This window comes from Lactuca saligna, chromosome 2, assembly GCF_052625555.1.
Source record: "Lactuca saligna cultivar CGN05327 chromosome 2, ASM5262555v1, whole genome shotgun sequence".
Classification (NCBI taxonomy): Eukaryota; Viridiplantae; Streptophyta; class Magnoliopsida; order Asterales; family Asteraceae; genus Lactuca; species Lactuca saligna.
In genome coordinates this window covers 174,503,012-174,515,056 of record NC_136418.1, presented here as the reverse complement: position 1 = coordinate 174,515,056, position 12,045 = coordinate 174,503,012, and the positions used below count along the sequence as shown (strand labels likewise).

Sequence of the window (12,045 nt, the reverse complement as noted above, 5' to 3'; positions counted from 1 at the left end):
GGACATTTCTTATGTACATGAGAATGTTTTTTTCGAGTTGATGATGCGTATTTGCATTGGCAATGAAGTTTGTAAGTAAGTCATGAGATTAATGCAATAAACAAATTTTGTTTTATAGAGGAAACTAATTTAACATGCATATAATATTTGATTTTTTAATTTTTTTTTTTGGTTTTATGACTTTGCATACTAGATATTTTTAAGTCTTTTTTGTAATATGTTCGGAGTCTATAACGATATCAATTTATTGATATTACTGCAAATTCTAAACAATTTTGTTTTATTTTTGTTGTCGTAATAAAAATAGGATGTAATATAAAAAATTGGAATGGAATGTTATACTCAAAAGAAGTTGGATGTTTTCGCAATCGGATAGATACTGTAATATTATAATTTAAGTGAACTCTAATGGAATATATTTTTTTTATCGACCAATCCGTCAAAGAAATTAATTTAAATAGTAATGTCCAGACGATGACGACATGATGGTGACAACGACAACGATGATGACGTGCAAAACTACATATGTTTATTGAGTAATATAAAATTTATTTATATGGGAACAAATTACAGAATAATGATATTGAATAAAGTAAAATCAATATTTTTTTATTATATCGGTCCACCATCCACCAGACGGGTATAATACTAGTTATTGTTTGTGTCCGACTTGTGGTGATTTTCAACTTAAATGGTTTTATATCCAACCAATCACTCACGGTTTAAACCTAAATGGTTTTATATTCAATAACAATTTTTTTTAGCTGTTAAGTCATATTGAGATTTTGTCTTTTTCTTCTTCTAAACGGAATCTTCTCTTAGAGAGGTGGGTGTGGACAACGCCCACACGAGTTACTTGGCTAAAAAACAAAAAAACACTGTTACCAAATGTGATGGTGATAACGAGAAGTAACGCGAAAACCTTTAACATGTAATAACGGAAGGGAGGGGTGGTGTTCATTGGCGTTATCACGTGTTATGAGACACAATAATGGGAGTGGGCAACATCTGTTTGTTCTACGCTAATCATTCATTGTTTTATTTTTGTTACATAAAAACTGAAATAATGAAATTAATAACCTATAATTATGCGATCAATAATGGTTTTATTTAAATAGTATTATTGATGTTTTATAAGTCTCGCTTTGTCAAACACATAACAAGATTGTCAACTCACCCACACTTACATCTGTTTGATTATATAAACAAACAAAATGATTTGCTAATAATATAATTATATTAACAATAAACTATCAGATAATATTATATTTTAAATAAATAGGTAACTTATAATAATTAATAATTTGTAACACGCGAACAAGGTAAAGAAAAATCTGGCACCTCAGCCCTCAATGTAATCTATTTTATACGAATTCACAATTGAAATAGAAAAAATGGCGTAGTGATCATATGGTTATTAATTATCACTATCCAAACACGTGACTTTTAAAAAAAAATTAATAGATCCAGCAAATATGAACCAAATGGCTCCTAGTTTAACAGTATTATTAGGTGTTATTTTTGTTGAAGTTGAATGTTCAAGTTTTGTTCGAAATATAATTGAAATGATGAGAATATTAAATTTGTGTTTAGTCGTTAAAAAAAATACAATATATGAAAGGAAATGAGCATTTGAAAGAAAACCATCATGCTAAAAATAATAGAACAAATAAAGATTCATCAAGACATGTTATTATGAAGATATAACTTAGTGTAACGAACAATCAAGATTATTTCGAGAGGCTCTATTATTACGTTATTAGTTTGTCATTTTGTATTCTTCTCTTTTTATTTTTACAGGGTCACCTCAAGTAAAAAACAAGACATCTCACTTTATCTCTTGACACATAATAAATATCTTATAAGGACATCTACTTTTTACAATGTTTTTTTTAATCTACTAAGCTCTTGAAAATGATTGGCTTCTATTGTGAGTTTTTTCATAATGATTTGTGTTGTTATAATCTAAAGATAGATATATTAATTATTAAAAACAAGACAAAATTATATAAAAACAAAAACTAGTGGGTCCTATAAATAAGTTAGAAAGAACTTTCATGTGGTGATATGTTGGAACTTTTTCATTTCAAGGTTTTTCGTAAATAAAGAACTCTTCTAATTATGGATGCTATGAATTAAGCAATTTATTTTGTTGGCATACTTGTGGGCAAAACGTCGATCTTTGGTTGTCCTAATTGTTGGCAAAACTCCTCATTTTACAGGAATAAAAACTCTTTTTATTATGGATGTTATAAAATACGGAAAATAACTACTAGCTGGTAGAGTAATATAACTTTCAGTTTGTATATATTTAATCATTTATGTTTATATATATATATATATATATATATATATATATATATATATATATATATATATATATAGTTTTTATGATTGATTTCTTCAGATTTGTTCATGATATCCTACATGAGACAATCATTAATAAGATATTATCACATGTGACTTATCTCTCATTTATATTAGTAATCTGATTCACAAATCGGTCATATGATATTGCTGCCTTAGTTTTCTCCAAGCAAAAAATGTCTATGACTTCAATTTCATCTATCTCCATAGCAGACAACAAGATTATTTGTGATTGCTTCCTCCCAATTCGAATTTGCATTTCAAAGACAAAAGAACACACTGACAAAAAGTTTAGAGTCTCCCAAATTCATACATGGTTCACATATGAATTAGGGGAGACTTTAAACTTTTTGCTATGATGATTATTGTCTTAGAAGTACAAATTCAAGTTGGAAAGAATCAATCACAAGTAATCTCGTTGTCTACTATGAAGATAGATGAAATCGAAGCCTAAGACATTTTTTGCTTGGAGAAAACTATGGTACAAACATTATTTGACCGATTCGTGAATTGGTTACTGATATAAGCGATGGACGAGCTATTATTGGGAACACATCATTAATGATTATCCCACGTAGCTTGTCGCAAGCAATTAGCAAAATCTGAAGAAACTTGTCATAAAGACTGAAAGTGCACAAAAATATTAAGAATTAAATTGTAAAAAACGGAAATGTATATTACTCTATCTCTATCAAGTTGTTTTTACCAGCTTAACTTAAAGTAGCCGGTAATAAATTTAAATGTGTACAAAGAACAAGTTAAATGGTCAAATAATAACAAAAAAATTACTAACTAAATTAGTACAAAATAAAAAATACAATACCTTATTAAATCATTTTTCCTATAAATTAAACAATTTATTTTATTGAAATAATTGAAAACCTTTTTTTTTTTTTCTGTGATTCAGTTATATATAGTCCATCATATTATTTAAGACTATCTCCAATTGTTGACCTATATGATGTAAATAAAAAAATTATAAAATATTTAAAATAGAATTTTAGGTAAAATTATATTTTGATAGCATATGAAGGTATATATGATTTTTTAAAATTAAACTTTGACAAATATGATATTATCATTCTTATAGAGTATCCATAATACATAGTTTAATGAGATAATTGAATAAGATTAACACCTAATTAGCATTCAATTAATTAAATTCTAGTATCTCAGATATGATGTTGGTTTTTGAATTTCAATGGATACAAAGTTAAATAGTATTTGAACTCTTTGATTAAAAAAAAAATTAATATTTAAATATATGTTTCACTATACTTTATTGAGTTATTTTTTTTAATAGAATTACATCAAGAATAGAATGATAATGTTAATTGTTAAATTTCAAAAAATTCAATCAATTATGATTTTCCTACGAGGATATATGAAATTTTATACTTTTTTTAATCTTGGCATCAAGAATAGAATGATAATGTTAATTGTTAAATTTCAAAAAATTCAATCAATTATGATTTTCCTACGAGGATATATGAAATTTTATACTTTTTTTAATCTTGGAAATATATATATATATATATATATATATATATATATATATTGGCTTTAGTCATTTATTAAAGTACAAATTCAAAATTTTAAGGATTAAATTTTGTAAATCCTTAATTTTAAGTGCAATTTGCATCAAAAGAACTAAAAGAAAAACAAAAAGCATCTAAAAGGAGAAGAAAAAGAATAAAGCGAAGACATCCATACCAATCATCATCCTCTCTCCTTCTTCTTTTTCTTCGCAGTTCACAGACCTCACGCTTCAAAGTTCACACACACCCTCTCTGCTGTCTTTCCCCATCATGTAAATTTTTTATATTTCCCATGGAAATCATGCCTTCCCCCGTGACCGATTTAAGCTCTGTAACACTCCAGATCTCCAGAAGAATATAGAAATCATTCTACCACCTCTCACTTTTCTTCATATCTATTCCGGTTGTAGTGGCATCGCCGCCGGCTGCCGTGAAACAGTACGATGACCAGGAACTGTGGTGTTGAGAGCCCGTCTCCACGACCGCGGATCCACCAGACTCATCCACACGATACCCCTCACTTCCACTCCACTCTCTCCGAACGCAAGCTCCGCCGTTTCAATACCTTGATTTTCGTCTTCCGTTTAGCCGCCTTTTCTTCTGCGCTCTCCGCCGCCGTATTCATGCTCGCCACCAAGTCCGCCTCCCCTCACTGGAACGACTTCGGAGCCTTCCGGTAAACTTCCTGTGATCCCTCTTTCAATTCAACCGATTAAATTTCATTGATTTATGGCGAAATTGGAATATTAAATATAATCGTAACAAAAAATCCACAGATTCGTTGTAGCAGCAAATGCAATAGTCGCTTTATATTCATTATTCGAAATGATTGCTTCTGCTTGGGAGATTTCTCGAGGTTCTACCATTTTCCCCGAATTCTGCCAAGTCTGGTTCGACTTCAGCCATGATCAGGTTCTCATCAATAATTATTAACGGATTATTTCCATTGTTTCATGTAACTTTTTCTGAAAAATTCATAAATTTTCACCTCGAAACATTCGAAATTTTCACAGCACACTAATGGCGCTAATTTTCTTGTGAGATTTATTTTCAAAAGAATGTTTGTATCTGCAAACACACACATACATCCGGACATACAGAGACAATGATAGTAGTGAGTTAACAAAAACGACATCGTTTTTGTAGGTTTTTGCGTACATGTTGCTGTCGGCGGATGCGGCGGGGACGGAAATGGCGAGACAGCTGAGGAGGGTTGCCACGTGTACGGCCAACAACGCGTTTTGCATCCAATCGGACATCGCCGTGGGGTTGGGATTCGCCGCATTTTTGTTTCTGATGATCTCGTCGTTGCTATCGGGATTTAGAGTCGCCTGTTTCGTGATCAAAGGCTCTAGATTTCATCTCTAGGGTTGTTTCAGGTTAAGAGAGACACACCTGATTATTGAGCGGGTAAAATTACAGTGTGAAGAGGATTGATTTTGTACGGTGTGCCCTGTTTGTCTCATTCAATGGGTTTGTGCCACGTGGCGGAGTGTACGATTTTCCCGTACTATTTGAGTATTGAGAGCGCTAGACCAAAATGATGTGTTTCTCCATCCTCTTTTCTTCAACTCATTTCAAACATAAAATAGTAAAAACGCGCTTTGATTCGAATATAATATCCCTATAATATATATACTTTTTAAATTAATCTTAGCTTATCTAAAAAAATTAAAAAAAAATTAGCCTACTCTTCTAAATATTTATTAAAAAAGATAAAAACTTAAAAATAACTCAAACATCCATTAAAATCGCAGCTTATTTTACTAGTCTGCGATTTCAACCCGTGGGTAGCAATTTCGTCGTGGGACGACCCCATGAGCTAAAATATTAAAGCTTGAAAAAAAAATATCTTCTTTTTTACGTTTATAGTCAAACAAAAAATCTTCTACCCTAGTTTATGTAAAGGTAGCTGATGAGCTAATCATATTTGTTATTTCCTCTAACTTTTAAATAAGGATGTACAAAAAAAGAATGCATTACTTGTTCGAATACTTATCTATAATTATCTAACTAAAAATTTAGATGAATATGATAAAAGCTACAATTTAAGTGTTTTTGACTGTCATCGAATGTTTTTTGCTTAACTCTCAATTGAAAATGTATAAATAATGATAAATTTGTTTTTTTTTTTTTTTTTTAACCTCGAATACTATGCACTCATGGGATCGGCCCGTGATAAAATCACAGCCCAAAAAGAGTCATATGTGATTTCAGTGTTACTTGAGTAGCAAATAATTAGAAGAGTAGGGTAATTTTTTTTATCTCATATTTTAATTTCAGAAACGATTAATAGAAAATGATCATAAAATTTATTATTGAAATACTAGTTTAATTATTTAAACAACACATTCAGAATTTCAGATATTATTAACATTTGAATATTTGGTGAATGTAAATTGTTGGATTTGACTTGTTAACTAATTTTTAAATTTTACTCGTTTGATTCTTCAATTATAAAATATAAATGGCGTAAAATTTTCTCCGTATGTGAGAAACATGAGTAAAATCAATTAAGTCATGCTTAAACATTTGATACATCTAATTTAATAATTAGTTACAGACAAACAATGTGTAAGGGAACTCGTAATCGTAGACAACGTATTATATGACCTAGATAAGCAAAACAATCAAGAAAACCCAAATGTGGAAATGACTCTTTAAACATTTTAAAGTAGAGAATAGTGAAATGATGATTGTGAGCTATACATAAACTATCGATATAAACATCACATTATATATGCCACAGGAAATGGGCTAATTGTAATTTTAGTCCCTAGACATTTTAATTTGCATTAATTTTAATTTTGGTTGTGTTTCATTAATATATTTACAGTTTTCGACTCTGTAGTTCTTAATTTGTATTAACTACATTTTTAGTTCTATATTTTTAAATTTCAGTTTTTATAGTTTTGGTCCCTATAGTTCTGATTTGCATTAGTTAATAATTACCATTTTAGTCCATGTAGTTAGGGTGTAATTAGTCGAGTGCTGCCAGGCTCGAAACTCGATTTGACTAAAAAATTTGGGCTTAAAACTCAATTTGACCTCGATTCGAGCCTTGATTTCAAACTCGGGCTCGAGCTCAATAAATTAATCAACATTTTCGAGTTCAAGTCGACATATTATTAACAGGATAAAGTTACATTAAACTGGAATAGATGTACGACTAAACTTGTGAGTTTTATTTGACTCGCCGCTTGATCATGTAAATATTAATAAAATTAAGGGTAAAAGTATAAAGATAACTATACTCTATGAAGCTTGTGAGCTTCACGAGCAGATTGTTTCAATTCTAGAGCTCGACTCGATAATATACTCGAGTAGCTTGAGCTTGATTTCAACTTGACTTGAACCGAATCGATTTCGTGTGTTTTTCGAATTGGTGTCAAGTATCTGACACTAGTTCGATTCAGTTACACCCTTACATGTAGTACATAAATGGCCATATATACAATAACTTTATTACATAAATGGTTCATGTTTAATGACGATGTTATAGAAATGATCCTTATTTAAAAGAAATTATAGAAATTGATCTTGAATAAATGATGTTGAAAATATATGATTAATAAACTCGCTGCAACACGTAAATATCCTACTAGTATATTTTAAACTTTTGGAACACGTTTTAAATATATAGATGTCACATATATTTTAAATTTATGAAAAAACGTTTAAAGTATTAGATACATGTTTTACATGCATTGAGATATCACATATGACACTTAGGAGGAACCATAATTCAAATTAAATGAATTACTTAGTAATCTAAACTCAATTAGAGAAGGAAGAATTGAAAAGAAAAGAAAAACGGAATTTGTTGTATACACAGAAAAAATCTTAACCCTTCAACATTGACCATACAGCTGTATATTAAAAAAAGTAAGGAACTATAGGTACAAACCAAACCCATCATAACTTATATCTAGCTCCTCCACGATTTTTGATGAATATTACCTAGATTCCTAGACTTGATAAATATAGATAGCAACCTTTGTATTATTTTAAAATTAATTGATTGGGTCCTATGCAGGACCTTACACTATGTCAGATATATTAATGGGTTGTTTTGGTACTTGTATAATCTGCTATCGTTGAATTAAGAAAATGGACCAACGAATGATATGATACGATTTGAAAAAGAAAAGATGTTCAAGATAAAAATGATCCATACCATCCATCCGTAAAAATTACAAGGACATTACACATGCTTTTATGTTTTGATATTGTCTTTATTAACATATTGTAAATTCAAATTATTACTTTAGTTAAAAAATATTCTAGTGCACTCAAAATTTTGTACTGATAAGCTTAAAATTATATAGTCAATGGATTATATGCAAACAACATACATTACATAATATGCTCAAAAGTAAATGTAATACAGATACAATTTAACAAATAGTCCGTAAATAATTGTTTATGCTTCCAATTGTTAAGTCTATCCTAGTTGTTAATAATTTTGAGTAAATTACACGAATGGTCCTTATTGTTTTAGGTAATTTATATGTTTGATATTTAATTTATTTTTTTAACTTGAAAGATTCCTATTGTTTGTTTTTGTTACGCGTTTGGTCCTTGTATCGCCTAAAAAAACTATTTTGTCATTGATTTTTAATATATTTAAATAAACAGACCTCCAACTCCACCATCTCACCTTACCTTGTCTATCTCATTATTTTTCTCTATTTAAATAATATATTTTTTTAGGTAAAACATGACCAAGCGCATAACAAAAACAAACTGAACCAGGGACGAAACACATAACAATAACAAACTGTAGGTACCTTCCAAATTAAAAAAAATAAATCAATGATAGTACATAAATTAACTCAAAGCATAAGGACCATTCGTATAATTTACTCTAACTTTTTTATTAAAACGTAGGGCCCTAAAACGCAAACATAAATAGCCAAACCGCGGTAACCAGAAAGTAGACCCGAACCACAATTGTACGGATCGGGCCCTAAATAAATATATATAGAGCTAGACGGTTATCTGAAACAAGTCATAATCATGTCCGAATAAGCGATACCTTGCCACCGCCATTGAAGAGAAAGAACTTCCGAGGTAACGAACCGCTGTTCTTATGGATTACGTATTGTATAATTGAGTCATTATTGATTATTCATATATGTATTTTATTTTTCATTTATCAGTAGATTCGAAGCGCAATCGTTTACGTGTTGATTTAGCTTCAAAAGCCAATCGATTATCTAGACGCCGTTTTTGACTATTAGATTTATCATCTTGTGCTTTTCCGTTTTCGTTTGAATAGTTCTCCCTTCAATCGAGTTCACTCCAAAATCCATGAAGTTTGAGGATATCAATTGACTTTGACTGAAACCTATGGAATGATTTGGGTTACAATTGATTTCAGTCGTACTTTTGTATTTAATATATTTTCATATCTGTAAAGAAAAAGCAACCGGTCAGAATTTGATTGGATTTGTTCTTGATGCAACTCTTACTTGTGATGTTGATGAATGTTGTTCCTTCTCTAAAATAAATGATATCTATGAGTTTCCTTTGTCATATTTCGAAGTTTGGAATTGTTCTTGATGCAACTTTTGCTAGTGATTTTGATGAATTCTGTTCCTAATTTCTGAAATAAATGATATTTATGCTTTTTGGTTGTGATATCTTTACGAATCGAGATAAACCGATAATATGTTAGATGGTAGCTAGTATATCTATGGTGCAATGTGATAAGATCGCCTATTAAACTGTTGTTATTTGATTAATCAAAATGGATTATAAACCAAAAAGGAGAATTTTGACAAAAGTATGTTGGAATGGGAATGTATGAAGCAAATGATGTTTATAAGTTAAAATTAAACTTGTATCTTGTGATGAACAGAACTTGATTTATCTAATCTTGGGTGAAGAAGGTAAACATCTAATGAAAACATCTGTTGTCAAATCATTAGTTATTTATGTAAGTGCTTTACTTTGTGTCACTTTGGTTATTTAAACAATCTATGCAGTTTCTAGGTTGACAAAGGATGTGATATGAAGGGGGAGATAATTCGCTTTGCCCAATCTAATAAGAAATTAGAGCTGAGAATTAGTGCCACCCAAAATTTTCCCAAAAGCCGTTTGCTTGGTTCATTTGCAAAGAAATCTTCAAAGAAGACACTTAAATGTGTGACTTCAATGAAAGTCAGCCTGGTGGCTAGTGGTGGTGTTGGTGACATTGGAGTCTTTCTTTTGACAAGTGCAGTTCTAGAAATAGCCAGAAGGTTCTCTGTAGCTCACTGTCCTTTTATCTGGCATGGGCTTCAGGCAGCTCAGATTCTCTGTTGTCCACCATTTAAATGGATCCAGAGATGGGCTCCTTTTACTGCTTTGGTTAAAGGAATGCAGGTTCATTATACAATCATACACATCCATCTCTTTATTTATTTATTTGTGTGTTTAAATTCTTCACAAATCACAATATCAAATACTTTTCTCTTTTTTGTCAGAGTTTGTCAAGACCATTGTTGTTCCTGTCAGTGGCAACAGGTTTGTTAGGTGAATCAGGCACCTCCAACTCAAAAGGAACACTCAGTGGTTCAGGTGCTGATCTCACAGAGCTATCTGCACAATTGGCCACACAAGACACAAGGTGTGTAATTCTTTCTTGCTTTTCATAGATTATATTTATAATTGGTTTAGTAGTAAATATTGGTGTTATGCAGGCATGTCGGCAATGTTTCAGCAAGACTTGATATGGAAGATTGGTTGGTGAAACTCTATGAAGAGCTTGAGAAGCAGGGCATTATTATACCAGAGAGGTAGTCTTGATTGTTTATGCAAAAATGTTTCACCTAAATATGCACGTGTCACCTAAAACAGTAAGCAGTTTTGCTTTTTAGGTCACCTATTTTTTTAATTTTGTTCATAAAGATAAGTGGCTTAAAGAGCAAACTGCATATTATTGGTTGGCATTTTATAACATTAACCCTTATCCAAATGTTATACTTTTTATTACCTGTGGCATGAATTACGCATTTTGTGATCTGATGATTGTTCCAGGGTTAGTGAAGATGATCTTCATAGATTCTATGCTGTCTCGGAGGGTGACTTTGAAAAGTTTTTGTCATCAGTTAAGAAGACTATTCAATGGAGGCAGAAATACACTCTGCTTTCACCACAAGAACTCAAGGCCTGGGGCAATTTGGTCTTTTGGCATGGTTCTGATTTGATGCAACGACCCACCCTCATTATTCGTGTTGGACTTGCAGGCTCTCATTTGGGTTCAAATGGCCAAGCACAGTTTGTTAAAGCAGTCGGTATGCGTTTCTTTTCATTAATTTTATCAGGTTTATTTGTTTTCCTTTTAGAATTTTTTTGTGCTGATTAATCAAAATGTTTAAAACCATATTTTTATATCAGTTTCACAGGTGGAATATGGGGTTCTAAACTTGCTTGATGTAGAACATCCACAGCTTACTGTTTTGATGGATTGTCATGGATTATCACCATTTGGATTCCCTGTTCAAACATTTAGATCATGTGCAGTGCTTCTTCAAGATCATTACCCGAATCGGCTTGGATGTTTACTTGTTGTACGCCTTCCCTCTGTTGCCAGAATCATAACTCAAACTCTATTCCAAGTAAGCCAATCTCATTTATCTAGGGTTAAATCATAAATGTGCGTTTATTCAACAAAAATGTTGAAAGGAGTTTTTGTTATTCATGAAGGTATTGAAGCCTAGAACACAGCAAAAGCTGACAATTGTGGGGGAAGATTTACAAGAGGTACTTTCAAGGTACTTTGAAGATTTGCCTCCTTTTCTTGGTGGAAAGTGTTGTTGCTCTAATTGTGAAAGGGAGGTTGAAACTGTAGAGGAAAGAACAAGAATTGGTCATGAAGATCGTCATCTCAAGCTTACATTATCTGATTCCGAGCTTTGTCATGGGAGTAGATTAGATAATGATTGCAAGTTCTTAGTCCCTGCTATGTTGGGCTCTTTTCTTCTATGGTTATGTCTTGTTTACATTATTAGAAGTTTATCATGAACAGGTTATGCTCCCTCAGTTGTACAACAGAAATAGTTTCTTCAACGTAACCATCTTTTACAGACATTTTATAGATTGGTTTTCATTATCAAGAGAGCATATACTTCCTTAAGATCATAAACATAATTCC

General features: G+C 31.2%; 2 protein-coding genes across 4 annotated transcripts; both read left to right on the top strand.

Annotated features, from left to right (window-relative positions):
* Nucleotides 1-4,076: 4,076 nt before the first annotated feature.
* LOC145032879 (CASP-like protein 4C2) lies at nucleotides 4,077-5,461 on the top strand. The gene is made up of 3 exons (XM_078981836.1): nucleotides 4,077-4,581; nucleotides 4,682-4,817; nucleotides 5,052-5,461. Exons 1-3 carry the CDS (start codon nucleotides 4,349-4,351, stop codon nucleotides 5,271-5,273), a joined length of 591 nt encoding a protein of 196 aa, XP_078837962.1. The 5' UTR covers nucleotides 4,077-4,348; the 3' UTR covers nucleotides 5,274-5,461.
* Nucleotides 5,462-8,856: 3,395 nt separating this feature from the next.
* Nucleotides 8,857-12,000, top strand: LOC145032876 (uncharacterized). 3 transcript variants are annotated; one of them, XM_078981833.1, is made up of 8 exons: nucleotides 8,863-8,978; nucleotides 9,769-9,799; nucleotides 9,896-10,274; nucleotides 10,376-10,518; nucleotides 10,592-10,687; nucleotides 10,929-11,185; nucleotides 11,289-11,509; nucleotides 11,598-12,000. In XM_078981833.1, the coding sequence occupies exons 3-8, from the start codon at nucleotides 9,921-9,923 to the stop codon at nucleotides 11,913-11,915; spliced, it is 1,389 nt and encodes a 462-aa protein (XP_078837959.1). In that variant the 5' UTR covers nucleotides 8,863-8,978; nucleotides 9,769-9,799; nucleotides 9,896-9,920; the 3' UTR covers nucleotides 11,916-12,000. The 3 variants fall into 3 exon arrangements, with proteins under 3 accessions (XP_078837958.1, XP_078837959.1, XP_078837960.1); XM_078981832.1 differs by lacking the exon at nucleotides 9,769-9,799 and having other exon boundaries at nucleotides 8,857-8,978; XM_078981834.1 differs by lacking the exon at nucleotides 9,769-9,799 and having other exon boundaries at nucleotides 9,903-10,274.
* The last annotated feature ends 45 nt before the right edge of the window (nucleotides 12,001-12,045 follow it).